Here is an 18,463-nt window from a genome sequence, read left to right as displayed (position 1 = left end):
TGTATGACAGATTTGAAGAAGGGTAATTTAAGAGTAATTGGTAGTGGATTTTCACTTTTGTCATGTGTAACTGTAGTGTAAGATGTGTCAAATAGTTTAGCTTGGTAAAAATAGGCTCAGAAAAGAGCCATCGTATTAAGGAGCATTAGCATTCTATTTTACATACCACTCTCCAATTAATTCTCAGTCTTTTGTAGTTTTGATTAAAATGGCTGTTGTTATAAACGTATCATGATTATACTTCATGAGAATACTAGATGTGTTAGGTTATCCTGTAGATAACAAGTTGTTTAATTTAAAAGATAATGATTCCTTAACTGAAAGAAGTACGATTTTCATATTTTGTGAGTTAGGTGCCAATATATCGTCTGTTAGTGAAATTTTTTATAGTCTGTTTTGTAAATATTATAGTTTTTTTTCAGTGTATTTTACCTTTGTTCTTTAGTATTAGTTATGAAAAGTATATCCTCTCAGTATTTAGGATCCTTTTTTACGATAAATCAGATAGACAGGTCAGGTAAAACTAAGTTAATGTTTCCATCTCTATGCAGTATTTGAATGAAATAAAGGAAAGGACTGGTACCATTTTGGTTATTAGCATGAAATTGCATTGTATTTACTTAGTACTAATTTACTTTGTGTTGGAAAGTTGAAGAGATGGTAACATAATACATTTCTCAGTGAATTTAAGATTTTTCATTATAAGAGGATGAATGCACTTTACTTAATGAGAGTGAGGACTTATGAATAGAGTTACTTAGGTGTTGCAGTTGAAGGAGCAAACTGATATTTTTAACAGTAGATAGTAGTAGGTGGAACATGAGAACTCAGGTCATTGGTAATTAATTTAGATTTTATTTATGGGCTAAAACGATTCATTATGGTTATAATGGTCTGATGTATGCATGATATTTTTAGTTAGAAGTGTAAAAATTGGTACCATTTTCTTTGTGTGTGCACTTTAGTTTTTCAGCTATAAATTTTTTGGGGGGATTGAATGGATTAAGAAAATTGCATCTGAAAATAAAGAGAAGAATACTGTATTGAGAAAGTTTGCTTGCATTAAAAATTGATTACAAAAATGCAGACGTGTGAGGCCATAGGTTTCTCTTGACTAGTTGCTACAAAGTTGCTAATGAACCTTAGGCAGAGGGTAAATAGAAGTTTACTTTTGCATTTGAAATTACCACCTTGCAAAAGGGTTGATGTACTATTGTCAAGAAAAGTGAGGATACAGTTTTCATTAGCTTTCATTCATTTAATTTCTAATTTTTTTTTTTTTTTTTTTTACCAAAAAACACAATCTTGGTAGACTTACTCTAGAATATGAAAATACAATGCAAATTATATCACATATTAAATCTGCAAAACAAAAACGTTCAAAAACTTAAAAACTATGTATGTCCGAAGTAAATGAAATTTCTCAGATGGATTTGTTCATAGAGATCTGGAATATAGAGTGGGGACTCGCTGGTTGTCTTACTTCGTATCATGATGGCAATATTTACTTGCTTTCCTCTGTGAACAGGATTATTATTGCATCATCATAAGCAGTAATGGTCATTTATTTAAGTTTCTACAAATTTATGTTTGTATTCCGAAGCGTTTAAAGTTAGCTGGCGCCAATGGCAGACTGTGTTTCGACGGCTGAGGTAGGTTGAGCAAATATAGTTAAATTCTCAAGAGTATTCTCTATGGCAGGGGTTTTCAACACGCTCTCCCCACAGGTGTTAGGGTTAGGGGCCTGGCCGCCCACTGACTGCATAGCCATAGGTAAATAATTATCAACAGTTTTCTTTATTTTTATGGAATTCTTTGTGTTTACAATATTGTTGGTTATGTCAGGAGAGTTGTGTACTTACTTCCCTTCAGTACAGTACTTGCAAATATGCACAATGGAATGTTTTTCTGCGTTTGTTTTGTTTTCTACTTTATACAAAGTGATGGGGGTACATTATTGACATTAAAAATACCCAAAATGGTACGTGGGGAGAAAAAGGTTGAAAACCCCTGTTCTATGGTGTGAGGAGGTGCCCGAGTACTTCAAGAGGGAAAGCACCAGTCACTGGATAATGATGTAACAGTACTCACATGTTGATGACTTTGATGTTAACATGGATTGAATGCTAGTAGCTGTTTACAAAGTGCTGTCATTAAAAGGAAATCTTTATCAAGGTTAAAGTAGCCTGTCAATTTGAAGATTTTCTGGCTATGCTCCCATTACAAGCAGTTCGGAGTACACCTACACAGCAAGTTAACACAGCCGCATTACTTTGCCACGAGACTGAAAGATCTCCCAATACATTAGCATTTTTTGCACAATATAAAACCTTCATAGCCTGTGGTAAGAAATATGTTTACACAGCTTTTTCTTGAATTAATCGAATTTCAAAAGTCGACTATATCAAGAAACCAAGAAAGATCGTATCCTATGATTGAAATTTCCCACTTCTGTTTACAATCTTTGAATGTTACAGCAACTGTAGAATGAAATCTAAGACCAGGGTATGAATTTTTTAGAGAATTAACTTGAATACTATGGTCCTTCAAATTTTATCTAGTATAGTGAAGCACAATCTTGGCAGCCCTGTTACCTTGTTTCCCAGGAATCTGTGCACCAACTCACCTCTCTTTCCTCTGCCTTTTCCCATCACAAGTCCACCACCAACTATAACTCTCTCTCTAAAACATATTTTAAAAATATATTATTACACAGTCTCTCAAAGTAAATATAATGAATTATGTATCTCTATAGACAGGCCTATGCTTACGCTCTCTCTTTCTCTCTCTCTTAGCTCTTTTTCTCTCATCATAATATTGCATTCATTCCTGTATTGTTCCTCACGATTTCCACTGGATATTGCCCAAATTTAAAAAAAATTTTCTTTAATTAAGATTGTTTCCAATTACACACAAATTTTACGTCATTTTAGTGTCACCACACCACTTATGAGCAAGGTTTCGTGGTCAGTTTTAAAGAAGGATGATCGATATTTTACTCTGAACTGACGTTACCAAACCAACATTAGCGAATAATATAGAGGCTGTTGAAGGATGATCAATATTCTACTCTGAACTGACGTTTCCAAACCAACATTAGCGAATAATATAGAGGCTGTTATTGCATTCAAGTATAAATGATCATGGGACTTCTACAGAATCTTTATGGTTTAAAATTACTAGAAATCTAGAAAGCAACAAACACAATGACTTTGAGAACTCCGCCCCCTTTCTAGAGTTGCCAGGTGTGATATTATTCAGCAATATGTGTCCAAAGATTTAAGAAAACTGTATCTTCACTTTTCTTGCCAATAGTACTTCATAAGAACTTTACCATGGTAATGATTGAGGTGCGTGGAAGGTTTATATCATGTGTGCTGGTGTAGATTTGATGTGCCAAGTGCATGAGGTCTAAAAAGTGTCCTGTTCACTTATTTTTTTTATTGTCTTTTTTATTTTAATGTCTTGTTGCAGTGGTGTAGTATGATTGCAAACAGCTTTTACATTGCAGAATTTTTGTCAGTTTTATGTCTTGATTTGAGCATGAAAATGCATACTGTATCCATGCTGTCAGTGTGCCATGTAAATTTTGTTTGTTTTCATTTTTAATGTGTGATGATGTTGACAGAAGAGACAATAGGATATGTATCAGTCTTTAAGGAATGGTGTAATTATATGTGATTTGGAAGAATTTCCTATTGATAAGTGGTGATTGCTAGAATGATGGGTTACGTTGTATGGTTTTTGAGTTGGGAGTAGAAAGTCGTCATTGTGATTTTTGTCCGCACTCTATTGATATGTTGCTAGATAGCTGAAAGGCCTTACTGAATTTAAATATGTATTACTATTGTTAAATGCCGGTTGCTCCTTAGATTTGAAGAAGGTAGGGTGGGTTCCAAAATTATAATAACTTTTCATGTAGTGTAGGCTTCTGGTCACTTGCTGGTAGAATAGTAGGTTAAGTTCATTTCCTTATAATTGCTAAAAAGAAGCAATAGATTAGCAGAGATATAGATTTTTTAGGTGATTTGTATATCCTGCTTTTTAATTTGGAGAAAACCAGTGGAAGATTACCAAATGTTGTATCACCTTTCTTATTGTCTACCATTTCCAAAAAAATACTTGGATGCCTCTTGTTCATGCAAATTAACAAATTACAAAAAACTCTGTCTTTTGATTTTCAGGTGTCAAGAGTGCCTTTTTGTTTTATGCTTAATAGTGCTTTTCAGTGAGTTTCATAGGTACCTCATGGTGATGTACTTCGTTAGTTTACTGGAAATGAATTGTTTTCTCTTCCCTTGTTTCTGTGGCACTTTTTTCTTTTTGTCTAAAGTAATCCTTTTGTAATATGTCCTTTTTTATCAGGAACCATGTGGACAGCATGGCCCGTGTAACTTCATTACAAGAACCACTAGTCTCTACCAATTCAGTCCTAACCACCAACACCTCACAACCTGTCCGCTCAATTGGAAGGTAATCCTACGTGCATCAATCTATTAATTTTGTGTAATATGTAGTTTGGTCTTCCAAATTCATGTTGTATATTTGAACATATGCATTGAGCTAGCTGCAGTATTATGGGGACATATTTCTTCCATTCAGGAGATTTTTTTTTTTTTTTTTGGTATAAATCTTGCTAAGCATTCATGGTATGTTCAGTTGTCTTCAAAGGGAACTGGTTGAGCTAAATCATTATTCAGATAATACAGGAATTGCACATTGTATGAGTTTGTGGTTTTAACATTGTGTAACTTTTATATTTCACATGTAAAGTATTACCTCTACTGCTTCATTGACAAAGAAATTGATTGCATTTAATGGAGGGTATCTACATGTGCGTTTTTCTTGTAGTCTGATAAAGTCTTGTTGTGTGAAAATACTGGTTATCAAAGGTTTAGCATTCAGTGGTGTTCTGTAATATATGGATTGATCAGCTTAGCTGTCTTCTTGGCCGCATCCCCTTGCATTTGACTGAAAACTATTATTTTAGCTAATGAAAGTTGCATTAAGCTTTTTATGGTGAACTCCTTAGCAATGTGGAATTGATTTTGCTAATGTATGCATCCAGCCATGTAAGAGTCAGGATTTTTATCTGGGGTATCATGTTAAACTATCTTTTGTAATTTAATTGCTTATGTAAACATTCCTTTAAAGTCATGAAAGCAGATTGAATGTGAATTTCTCAATTCTAGAAGATCTAACAGTGAATGAAAATTAATTGGTGCACTTATACATACACAGTTATAGTTTAATAGACCGACTTGCATATCTGAAGTTATTAAACTAGTTTTGTAATTTCATTTGATATCTGCATTAGATTTGGTTTCATCATAGCAGTCTTACAAGAATACCCGTGTATCAGTGACTAAGGTGAACAGTCAAATATAAGATTGAATTGTGGTAATTTGACATTTTGAAATTATTCAAAATCGAATTGTAGAAAAAATAGAGAGATTTGACTTTGTATTGTATTTGAAAAGTTTTCAGTATTGTTGTGTTTTTAGCTCCCAGTTGGAAATTCAGTTACATAGTCAGTGGAGTTAACACGTACAAATGCAACCACTCGTCAATAAATTGTTTATGCTGCTTTACATTTTCACCTAAGTTTTGGGATTAATTTTATCCTTAAGGAAGATTTAAGGAATTGCCACAGAATGCAGTGGTTCATGCAGTGCGTATTTTGTATGTAGTTCCGAGTATTATTGTATTTCATTATACTTTGGGTAAAAGTGTTTTTGCCTTCTCTTTAAGGAATGCAGAGGATATTCTAGTTGGTAGTCTGTGTTTATGTAATCTCCTGCCTTCCACGTATGATTTCACTCTTGGCCCTCTTTGGGAGGTCACGTCGAATATTCCCTAATAGTACTGCAGCATTGTATATTACTGTATCTGAGTATGGTAGATGAAACTGTCAGTTTCAGTGCTTTTAAGGCAAATTCCCAACCATTCTTTTTATCAAGTACCCATCTAACCCCTAATAGAATTTGAACAAATTTTGGTTTTTGAATCCGTCAGAACTGTCTTGGAAGGATTGCTTCATTAGTCTAGCAAACTATTTTAAGTATTTTGGTCTCAAACAGCTTTGTCAGATTTGTTTTGGGGTAGAACAAATATCTTGCGCTATTGGTTTTTTTATTGTTTTGTATGTGGAGAACACTTCCACATATTCATCCTAGTAGTGTTGAATTTATAAAAGGTTTTCAGATTAGTGACCACATAATTTTATCAGTTTATGTCTCATTGGTCAAAGTTTTATTTGTTTACTTTTACAGATATAACTTTTGCCCTAATTTTCATGAGCCTCTTTGCCATTGTTCTCAAGGCCCTCTATTCTGTTATGCCAATACCACTTACTGTACTGTAACTATATTATGCTCTTTTTTGTACCCCACAGTATTATATGTAGACTTTAAACTTGAAGTGCAACTGTTTGATGTAGTCATAGCTACTCTTCACTTGTAAATTGCAGCTTTTTCTCCTGTTTTTGAAATGGTCAGGTCCTAGAAGGGAAAGGTAGTAGATGAACTTCCTTTCTAGGTTTCAGCACTAAAAAACAAATAAAAAATGAGCTGTATTTGCATAGTAGATTCACAATACAGCAGTACCTCGTTTGTCAAGTGTTTCGTATATCAAACATTCCATTTTTCGACCGAAATTTTTTGAAGAAATTTTGTGTTGTTGTTGAACAAATACTTGTACTTCGACCTGACCGACGTCTTGTTTATACTTGTACTCGACGGCCTACCGCATCCTACAAGAAAAACTGTATTAACATGTTTTTCCTGTACAATATCTCTATTAACATTTTTCTTTTCCTTTACATTATATAGTTTAATATATAATTTAATCCCCACATCGTGAAACACTGGCGCCGCGTTCAGCTTTTACACGCCTTAGATTGTTTGTTTAAATGACTTTCTTGTGAAAAGTTATTTGATCTCTCTTAACTTTCCTTACTTGCATTCTTTACTTATCAACGTATTTTGCAAAATCCTCATGTTTATTGCATTATAATCTTAAATTCTGCCATTTGCCAACAGTAAACTGATGTGTTGTGGCATAATTAATCTCCTTGCATTCAAGATCCAAGTGTAAACACATCGACAATCATACATGCATGAGGGATAGTTTTCACATCTGCTGGATGTTGATTTCTCTCTCTCTCTCTCTCTCTCTCTCTCTCTCTCTCTCTCTCTCTCTCTCTCTCTCTCTCTCTCTCTCTCTCTCTCTCTCTCTCTCTCTCTCTCTCTATACACACACACACAGTATCGATTCCTTTGATTATCCTTGCAAAATGTGAATAAAATTGATTTTATCAACCTTTGCCTACTGCGACCATTTCGGTTTCCTCGGGGGAATCCCGTCTCATCTCCCTCAATCTCAGCCTGCCCCACACCATTTTCACCAAACAGTTCGTAAATCATATTTTTAGTTTGTACATGGAAACAAAATTTTCGAAAATTATTACTTCGTATAACATACTTTACACTCTTAATTTAACTTTTGAACACATTAATACTGTAATAGAAAAATTTTAAAAGGGGGACGTTTTGGGTGGGCTGGAACGAATTATCCTGATTCCCTTAATTTCTTATGGTGAAATTTGTTTCATATTTCAAACAAATTGCATTTCGACCAGCCTTCGGGAACAAATTAAGTTCAAAGTCTTAGCTACTACTGTATTTACTTTTCAATGCAGAAAACTTTCTCAACAGTAGCTGCTTTTATATCTCTGCAAAGTCACATCAGCAGTGTGTTTAGCTCCACTTCTCACACTACACCATTCACATCTATCTTTCAGACACTCATGTTCCTTGGATATTAAGGCCCTTCTTTCCCATTACCTCTTTCATTCCATCTTTCCAGTATTTTCTAGGTCTTTCTGTCTCCCTTCTAACTCTTCACAAAGGCCCAACTCTCACTAAGGATAGGATGAAATCATATAACTCCCACTGTTTGTCATCCTGTTCTCTTTCTTGCCTTATAGAATGTTGCTTAAAAGCTTATAATGAGTACATTTGTAATTTGTAACGTTCTCAAAACATTCTTCCAGTTAATGAGATCATCTTGTAAAATTCATATCGGGTTTCTCAGGCTTCCCATTTTTTCTTGTAATACATAAAATGAAGTACTGTAGATTATGGCTCAGAGATGGAAGAGGTTTTTATCTTACTGATTGTATAGTAGTTATTTTATTTTATTTTTTTTTTTTTTTTTATTGGTGATTCCATCCATGCTGTGTCCATCGATATGGCATTGTGTGTATCCCATGTATCCTGACACTCCCAGGTCAGGTTAACAGTTTGTAATTCAAGTTGTGAATCTACCAAAGATCATCATAAAAGTACAAGTAGGGGACTTGGTTATATTTTCTATATGATAAAGTTCGCCTACAGCATTCTGTGAAGTTAGGTGTGACAGGTGTTTTATGCCAGTAGAGGCATAGGTTGGAAATGTTCATATCTCATCTTTTGAAAAGGATTTGCTGACTTTTTTTCAGCATAACATAGAAAAGGCGTAGAGTTAGGTGTCTTATTTTGTAGCTTTTAAAGTACAGTAGATGTGCACATTTTGCTATTTTGTATATGTTGCATTGTGTGTATGCTGATATTGGTAGGATATGGAATGTTTAAATTAAAAGGAAATATCTCAGATTTTCCCAATTTTGTAAGCTGGGCTTATTTATGACTGTATGGAAAATTCTGTATTTCTTTACCATTGCCAATTTCTTGCAGCAATGTGACCACCCTCACGACCAACGGGGGGCTGACCACTTCTATTCCCCCTCCTCCAAAAACAGCTCCAACCTTGACAGTTCAAACAAAACTGCCAAATACTCCTTCTCCAACTTCCCCTACAGCTCCTTCTATACCTGCTGTATCACCTATTTCAGTATCCGCGGCACCACAGACATATCCTTCACAAAATCCTCCTTCTCATAACCAGTTATCTTTAAACCTTTCACCACAGAATTATCCTCCCCAAAACCCCCAGCAGGGCTCTCCTGTCTCTCCAAATCCTCCTTCTGGACAGCCCCCTTCAGCATCCAAAATGACTCCAGGCAGTGTCATAAAGAATTTCTTCAAGTGCGTATGCCTGCAAAGCTGTGAGAATGATTGCTAATATATTAGATTTTTAAAGATGACTTTTGACTTTTTAAACAGGACTTTATAACTAACTGGCATGATGTTTTGCTGAATCCCTTATTTAACTGACATTGCTTTTTGGCAAGATTTTTAGTTGAAAGTACGTTCATAGTCCATTGTGAATTTTGCTGGACTGGAGCATGTTTTTTCTCTTTTGTCTTTTATTCTGTAATTTCTTTGAAATAAAATTCTGATGGATGATGATGAGGCAGTTAAGTAATGCATCTCTTTTTGCAGATGGTTTGGTTACTAAGTTGTTATGAGATGTTTGGTTTGCGGAACTGAGGAAATAGTTTTCTTTGACAGTGTTAGTGAACTTTGCTAGATTTTTAGTCCACTGTCCTGATTTTTGTTACTTGACACTCAATCCATTTGTTGCAGTACTTCACTGCTATTTTTACATGTTTAATCTTTTTAATTCCATGGTTTTTTCTCTTGAGAATGGTACCAATAAGGGTAACTTATCACCTTAAAGGCTAAACTTCCAAAAAAAGTTATGGAAATGAAAATTAAATGAATGGCTTAATCCGGCCTTGTCGAACCTTAACCCAGTCGACCTGTTGGGCCTATTTGTCATTTGTTTTGTTATGAAATCTGAAAGGGTTTTGCTTTGTAAGGAGTGTTCATGTGGACTCCTTTTATTGGTGAATATTGTTTTGACAACATTGTTGTCTTAACATACCCTCCTACAGAGAAGCACTTTCATTATTGGTATTCATTGCCTTCTATGAGTGATAAATATTTTGAATAATGTAGTTTTGTAGTAAATGCAAAGTTAAAATTGTCAAGTTTATTATCAGCATTTTTGTAATTTTAATTTTGATTTGAATATTTTATCATAATGAAAATTACTGTTAAAGATGGCACATTATAAAGTAACTGTGGTGCCTGCTCTTTTTATGGGTTCTTTAGTAATGCAAACTTGAAACAGTGAAATGCACGCAGAGTGTTTTTTCATATATAAGTAACCTACATGTTAACCACATGAACATCAGTTCAAAACAAAATTTCTTTCTGTGTACTTTTTTTTGTTTAATTTTTTTATGTTCCTCACCTGACTGCCTTTGGTGGTTGATGCCTTGTGTGTGCTAACAAAATAGGTTAATTACCACACATGTATAGAGTGATTTGTGTATATATATAATTGAAACTTAAAAGTAAAAAGGGAATCATGAGTGATTAAATTTGTTGAATTTTTGATAAATTCTGTGCTAGGTTATAGTAAAATTTGGTAGGGCTGTTTGATTGTATGGTATGTTATTTGAAATATGATCAAGTTGGGAAGTGTGTGTGGTCATTAACCTTGGCGTCACTTTGGGCGGTGGGAGCACTGTATGACCTGATGTGTAGCCTGGTGCACTCGTCTAGGTCGTTTGTGCCGCCAAGTCGCGACGAGGAGAGTGAAACCCAGCGAAAGGCTCATGCAAAGATGGTGCGGTCAACGCGAAGGTCTACGCAGGGTGTAACTCTAGAAGATATTAAATCAGCCGAGCAGCTCATGAAAAATAAGCAGCAACAGGCATCTGTGAGTATAGTACATATTTGTTGTTTAACTGTATTGACCCTTATATGTAAATATAAGAGTGGATCAGCTCAAAATCAAAATCTTTATCATGCATGTGGTTTGTCATTTTGGTGCTTTTTGCTTAGAAAAAAAAAAAAAAAAATAAAACTGGCATTGCATTTGAGTTTACTCTGCTGCTTAACTGCTCTAGCTTAGGCTTGGTTTGAGTGCAGAAAATATGATCTGATTTGAAGATTTATATTTCTGTTGCCGTAGTTATTAGTGTATTAGAAAGTCTGAGGGAAGGGATTTCTATAAAATATGAATATGTTCAGGGAAAATTTGTGGAATTCAGAAAATAAAAAGTATTTATCAAGTAGGTACACTTCAGCAGAGGAGAGTATGGTGGTTACTAAGTTTACATATTTTAAGATCAAAGGATTATAAAGGATGTGTAACTACTTACTAATGGCTTATGATGTAGTCTGTATATACATTTTAGTTATTGAAAATTGAAAATAATTTCCCGTTTTACTTTTCTGTAAATTTAAGATAGTGTAGCAAACATAATAGGGGATCTTAGGATTGGGTGTAGCAAACATAATAGGGGATCTTAGGATTGGGTTTTCATATTTCATCCATTGTAGTAGGATTTTGGTTGTGGCCTTTTATGGCTGCCAGTAGATTATTCTGGACTGCTGAAAGTCTGCAATATTCATTTTTCCATTGTTTATTCATTTGCTTTTATTTTACATTTACTTGATTTGATCTTGTATACAATTTACATTTGAGAATGTTCAACCTACTGCATGAACCTAATCCTTAGTGTGACAGATTTTTTCCTGTAGGTATTTTATTTTAGTAAAATTGTTTGACTTATTTTCCTTTTGCCTCATCCTTGAAATCATGTATTTCTCAGTTTCTAGTTTTTTGTCCTGTAGATTTAAATTGTTACTATAATGAATTTAGGGTTAATGTAGGATAGATTTGTTATTTTTGCCTCAGAATAGTTTTATCAACTAGATTCAGTTCCCCTAATGTTATGTAATAGTCTGTCCAGCATACATACAATAAGACACTTGATTGCTGCTGTTATATTGGTACTGGCCTGGCACTGTAAAGTATTAATTTTAGTACACTCATAATTAAGGATTTCTTTTACATGCTTCATATTCAGACATCTAGTCCAGAGTCAAAAGAGTCCTCAGCGTCGACAGTTTCCACGTCAGTCCCACAAGGCTCTACCACTACGACAACTACCCCATCGTCACCAAAGCCAGCATCTCCTACGAAATCAGAAGATGAAGAAAGGCGTCCATCCTGGAGATTGAAAGTAGATGATGCTGATAAAACCAAGGTAATTGTTATCTTTAGGAGCATTCATTATTATAAGTTTTTATAGTGTGTGATGAATTTGTCTTGTATTTTGATACTGCAAATTAATTTTCTATGTATATATTTATGAATTCATAATTTGCCAGAAAGGTTTTCAAGGTTAACCTGATTTTTTTTTCTTTTTTTAAGAAAATCTCAGTAATCTGGTGAAACTATTTCTCAATGCAACCAGCCAACTGAATTTATATTTTTGCAGTTTTGCCTTGAGAATGTGCGATCAAAAGACAAGCAGGAAGATAATGATTCTGATACGCAAACTGTAACTGTTCAGCTGCGAAAAAAAAACACAGAGGACAAGGGTGGTAAGTATGTTTTTAGTTATAAGATATATTCACTGGTAGAATAGATGGATTTAATCAATTATTTATTTTACTGTGATTTCAGCTACTAAAAGGTAACCACCTCACTTTACTAAAAGTGTAAATTGAAACATTTTGGATGGAATATAATTCTAATGCATATAAAAACAAGTTAAAACATGTTTCTGAGAGCATTGTCTGCCTCAGCTTTATATAAGATACATGTGAGATTGATGACATATAAACCTGAACTCATGGTAGAATAGTGCTGAGACAAGACGAAATGCAGTTGGCATGCTTGTCAAGGTGAAATGACTGAAAGTGTGATAAAAGTGAGGCAAATACGTGAAAGAATATGAACTTTGAGATGACCCTAGGAAAAAAGTTAATGTATGTGTTTTCAGTTTACCAAACACAATCAGGAAGACCAGAAGAAAAAAAAAAACTGGTTTTGAGGGTTTTATCTAAAGATAAAACTCTGGAGAAAGAAAGCAGGAATGGGGAGCAGTATTGGAATTTTAGCAGTCAAGGATTGAAATTGCTGAAATTAATGTTTAGGAAAGTGATAACATACAAGAAAGGAGAAGCTGAAAGACATGTAGGATTTTATGATGAAACGTATATGGCATCAATAGAAAGATTGCACTGTCGTATGGGGGAGGCTTACCTAATGCAACACAGTGCTGTAAGCTAATTTAATTGGGAGCAATAGAAAGTGAGCCATTAAGTTATGTTAGAGGGCAGGTAGGGAAGAGGATAAAAAGAAAAGAGAAGGGAGGCTAAAGGTAGGTGAAAGGGCAGAAGTGGAATTAAGGGAAAGAGAGAAAGTATTCAAAAGTGACTTAGTATAGATGAAAAAGAGATAAAATTACATAATTGTATGACAAATGGAAAAGGAGAAAATAGAATTAGGAATAGATATTGAAATGCATAATGGAGGGACTAATAGAGAACACTGCAGCTGTAGAAGTTAAAAAGGCCTTCTGGATATAAAAATTTAAAATGCCAGTGGACCTATTGAAATAATAAGACTTACTGAAAGAAGCTGGAGAATCCATGAGCTTAACCCTTAAACGCCGAGTCTCTATTTACAAAAGTGTCTGCCGTATGCCGACAGGGTTTGAGAGTTAGCGCCGAAGGGGAAAGAAAGTTTTTTTCAAAAAATCACAGCACGCTTAGTTTTTAAGGTTAAGAGTTCATTTTTGGTTCCTTTTTTTCTCATTGCCTGGAGTTTAGTATGCAACCATCAGAAATGAAAAAAAATATCATATATAAATATTGAAATGTATGATAGAGCGAAAAAAATTTCATATATACAGTAATTGTATACAAATCGCGCTGTAAGCAAAACGGTTAAAGCTAATGAGTTATTTTTTGTTTCGTTGTATTGTACACTAAATTGCGATGATTTTGGTATATAACAAATTGTAAAGTGATCAAAGCAACACAGAAAAATATCATCACAAAATGATGCATGAATTCGTAACGTGCGGACGTAAAAAAAGTTTTTTTCAAAAATTCACCATAAATCGAAATATTGTGCTAGAGACTTCCCGTTTGTTGCAAAATGAAGGTAAATGATTGAATATTACTAGAATGTAAGAGTTTTAGCTTACAATTGCATTTTCGACCATTTCGGTAGAGTCAAAGTTGACCGAAGGTTGAAATTTCGGCACTTATTGACCGAAGGTTGAAATTTCTCCGCTTACCGTGATTTATATGAAAATATTTCAAAACTGATGAAAGCTACAACCATGAGTTATTTTTTGTTGTATTCTACATGAAATTGCGCACATTTTCATATATAAAACGTTATGTAACGGCTAATATAAAATGGTGCAAAAATTATGACAAAGTGACTAAAGAATTTCTGAGATTTTCAGCAGTTAGCGTGCGCAGACGTAAGGAAAAAGTTTTTCTCAAAAATTGTCCATAAATCGAAATATTGTGCTAGAGACTTCTCGTTTGTTGCAAAATGAAGGTAAATGATTCAATATTACTAGAATGTAAGAGTTTTAGCTTACAATTGCATTTTTTTACCATTTCGGTCGAGTCAAAGTTGACTGAAGGTTGAAATTTTGGCACTTATGATTTATATGAAAATATGTCAAAATTGATAAAAGCTACAACCATGAGTTATTTTTTGTTGTATTCTACATGAAATTGCACACATTTTCATATATAAAACTTTATGTAACGGCTAATAGAAAACTGTGCAAAAATGACAACAAAGTGACTAAAGAATTTCTGAGATTTTCAGCAGAGTTAGCTGATGCTTTCTTTTGGGATAAGAAAGAAATTCGCACATGCGCAGCTGGGTCACGCTTGTAAACAAAACAACAGCGTGATCCGTGAACTCCCAGCATCCCTCAAGGCGCGTGATTTAAAATTTTTCGCAAATGAGGCCTATAAGTATTTTTCCGCGAATATTTAAAAAAACTTTTGTAGTCAACGTAGTTTACGTCCACTTGGCACCCGACAGACAATTTTTGTCGACATAAAATACGTCCAGTCAGCGTTAAAGGGTTAATAGAATTTAACCCTTAAACGCTGAGCCTCTATTTACAAAAACGTCTCCCGTATGCCGGCGGCGTTCAGTGAGTTAGCGCCGAAGCGGAAAAATTTTTTTTTTTTTTAAATCACAGCATGCTTAGTTTTTAAGATTAAGAGTTCATTTTTGGCTAATTTTTTTTTGTCATTGCCTGAAATTTAGTATGCAACCATCAGAAATGGGAAAAAATATCATTATCATATATAAATATTGAAATATATGACAGCACAAAAAAAATTTTTCATATATAATTTTATACAAATCGCGCTGTGAGCAAAACGGTTAAAGCTAACGGGTTATTTTGTTTTTCTTTGTATTGTACACTAAATTGCGATGATTTTGGTATATAACAAATTGTAAAACGATCAAAGCAACACAGAGAAAATATCATCACAAAATGATGCATGAATTAAATAACGAGGGACGTAAAAAAATGTTTTTTTCAAAATTCACCATAAATCGAAATATTGTGCTAGAGACTTCCCGTTTGTTGAAAAATGAAGCTAATTGATTGAATATTACTAGAATGTAAGTGTTCCAGCTTACAATTATAGTTTTCGACCTTTTCGGTCGAGTTAAAGTTGACCGAAAGTCGAATTTTTTCTAATTATCGTGATTTATATGAAAATATTTCAAAACTGATAAAAGCTACAGCCATGAGTTATTTTCTGTTGTATTGTACATGAAATTGCGCACATTTTCATATATAAAACTTTATGTAACAACTAATATAAAGCTTTGCAAATATTACGACAACGTGACAAAAGAATTTGAGATGTTCGGCAGAGTTAACTAGACGCAAGGAAAATGTTTTTTTCAAAAATTCACCATAAATCGAAATATTGTGTTAGAGACTTCCAATTTATTGCAAAATGAAGGTAAACGATTGAATATTACTAGAATGTAAGAGTTTTAGCTTACAATTGCGTTTTTTACCATTTCGGTCGAGTTAAAGTTGACCGAAGGTTGAAATTTTGGCAGTTTTCGTGATTTATGTGAAAATATTTCAAAACTGATAAAAGGCTACAACCATGAGCTATTTTCTGTTGTATTCTACATGAAATTGCAAATTTATGAACGACTAATAAAAAACGATTAAAAAATGATTTCTGAGATGATCGGCTGAGTTAATGTAAGGAAAAAGTTTTTTTTTTCAGAAATTCACCATAAATCGAAATATTGCGCTAGAGACTTCCAATTTGTTGCAAAAATGAAGGTACATGATTGAATATTACTAGAATGTAAGAGTTTTAGCTTATAATTATGCGTTTTTACCATTTCATCGAAAAGTTGACCAAGGTTGAAATTTTGGCAGTTTTCGTGATTTATGTGAAAATATTTCAAAACTGATAAAGGCTACAACCATGAGCTATTTTCTGTTGTATTCTACATGAAATTGCGCACATTTTCATATATAAAAGTTTATGTAACGACTAATATAAAACGATTAAAAAATTACGACAACGTGACGAAAGAATTTCTGAGATGATCGGCTGAGTTACCGCGCGCAGATGTAAGGAAAAAGTTTTTTTTTTCAGAAATTCACCATAAATCGAAATATTGCGCTAGAGACTTCCAATTTGTTGCAAAATGAAGGTACATGATTGAATATTACTAGAATGTAAGAGTTTTAGCTTATAATTGGGTTTTTTTACCATTTCGGTCGAGTTAAAGTTGACCGAAGGTTGAAATTTTGGCAGTTATCGTGATTTATATGAAAATATTTCAAAACTGATAAAAGCTACAACCATGAGTTATTTTCTCTTTATTCTACATGAAATTGCGCACATTTCTATATATAAAACTTTATGTAACGACTTAATATAAAATGGCGCAAACATTACGACAACGTGACGAAAGAATTTCTGGCTCGGACGTAAGGAAAAAGTTTTTTTTAAAAATTCACCATAAATCGAAATATTGTGCTAGAGACTTCCAATTGGTTGCAAAATGAAGGTAAATGATTGAATATTACTAGAATGTAAGAGTTTTAGCTTACAATTGCGTATTTTTACCATTTCGGTCGAGTCAAAGTTGACCGAAGGTTGAAATTTTGCCAGTTATCGTGGTTTATATGAAAATATTTCCAAACTAATAAAAGCTACAACCATGGGTTGTATTTTGCTGTATTTTACATGAAATTGCACACATTTTCATATATAAAACCTTATGTAACGGCTAATATAGAACAGTGCAAAAATTAAGACAAAATGACGAAAGAATTTCTGAAATTTTTGGCCGAGTTACCGCGCGGGTGTAAGAAAAAAGTTTTCAAAAATTCACCATAAATTGAAATATTGTGCTAGAGACTTCCAATTTGTTGCAAAATGAAGCTACATGATTGAATATTACTAGAATGTAAGAGTTTTAGCTTACAATTGCGTTTTTTGACCATTTCGGTCAAGTCAAAGTTGACTGAAGGTTGAAATTTTTTGTAGTCGACGTACGGTACGTCCACTTGGCACCCAACAGACAATTTTAGTCGACGTATGATACGTCCAGTAGGCGTTTAAGGGTTAAGAAAACCTGATAAAGGAACAGACATGGTCAGAAGTATGAGAAAAATCCTGACAGTAATGGTACACAAAAGGAAATGGGGTGCATTGCAGTGTGGAAATTGCAGGGAAATAAGACTACTCAGGCATGTTATGAAATATTGGAAAACTTGCTGGAGCTTATGTTGCTGATTTCTCTGGCATTAGGCTAAACTGACAGTAACTGATTTTAAAATTGTTAAAATCAGATATTGTCAGTTTAGCCTTTTGCCAGAGAAATCAGCAACATAAGCAGTTTTTAAAATATGAAGAGGAAGAGAGTCAATAAGCTGTTGATGTTACTTTAACCCAAAATTAGATGTAGACTGAAGACAGTGGCCTATATAATAGAAGGATTTGAGGTAAATGGTGGTATCCATCAAGGATCAGCGCTGAGACCTTTTGCTGTTCATGATAATGGAATTTACGAATGAGTGGTTCCTGTAGGGGGTAGTGCCATCAGTGCACCTTATGCGGTGCACTGTAGGCATTACTTAAGGTTCTTTGCAGCATCAATTTGGCCCCTAGTTGCTACCCCTTTCATTACTTTGACCCTTTCATTACTTTGAATGTACCTCCATTCATTATCTCTTTCCTCCATCTTACTTTCCACCCTCTCGTAACAGTTGATTCATTATGCAACTGTGAGGTTTTCCTCCTGTACACCTTTCAAACCTTTTTATTGTCAATTTCCATTTCAGTGCTGAATGACTTCATAGGTCCCAGTGCCTGGCCTTTGGCCTAAATTCTATATTCTATTCTGTTCTACAAAGGAGTGCAGAAAGGGGACCCCTGGTAGATGACCTGTTGCTGATAGCAGAATCTAATTAAGTGGTATAAATGTTTAAATGGAGGGGAGAGTACTGAAAATCACTGTGAGCAAAACAAAGGTTATGGTGACTGGAAAGGAAGGAAACGAAAAATGATATTTACTGCAGTGATAGTGTGTTCATTGTTGGAAAGAGGTTGAGATGAAATCTGTGTACTGAATATAACAGATGGTATCATAAGAATTGCTCAGGGTTACAAAATAT

The 18,463-nt window shown here is 34.1% G+C and overlaps 1 protein-coding gene across 38 annotated transcripts in view; it reads left to right on the top strand.

The window, feature by feature from the left end:
- The window catches only part of Mbs (Myosin binding subunit), a 235,886-nt gene that overhangs the window by 149,108 nt on the left and 68,315 nt on the right, over positions 1 to 18,463 (top strand). For 13 of the 38 annotated variants that reach the window (XM_067105133.1, XM_067105130.1, XM_067105129.1 and 10 more), the window contains 4 exons: positions 4,366 to 4,473; positions 10,515 to 10,671; positions 11,828 to 12,007; positions 12,242 to 12,347. In XM_067105133.1, coding sequence (XP_066961234.1) covers positions 4,366 to 4,473; positions 10,515 to 10,671; positions 11,828 to 12,007; positions 12,242 to 12,347 — 551 coding nt within the window. Of the gene's footprint in view, positions 1 to 4,365; positions 4,474 to 8,735; positions 9,087 to 10,496; positions 10,672 to 11,827; positions 12,008 to 12,241; positions 12,348 to 18,463 lie in introns of all 38 variants that reach the window. The other 25 variants (XM_067105119.1, XM_067105117.1, XM_067105107.1 and 22 more) reach the window with 4 other exon arrangements.

This window comes from Macrobrachium rosenbergii, chromosome 6, assembly GCF_040412425.1.
Source record: "Macrobrachium rosenbergii isolate ZJJX-2024 chromosome 6, ASM4041242v1, whole genome shotgun sequence".
NCBI lineage: Eukaryota > Metazoa > Arthropoda > Malacostraca > Decapoda > Palaemonidae > Macrobrachium > Macrobrachium rosenbergii.
This window is presented reverse-complemented; position numbering and strand designations above follow the sequence as displayed.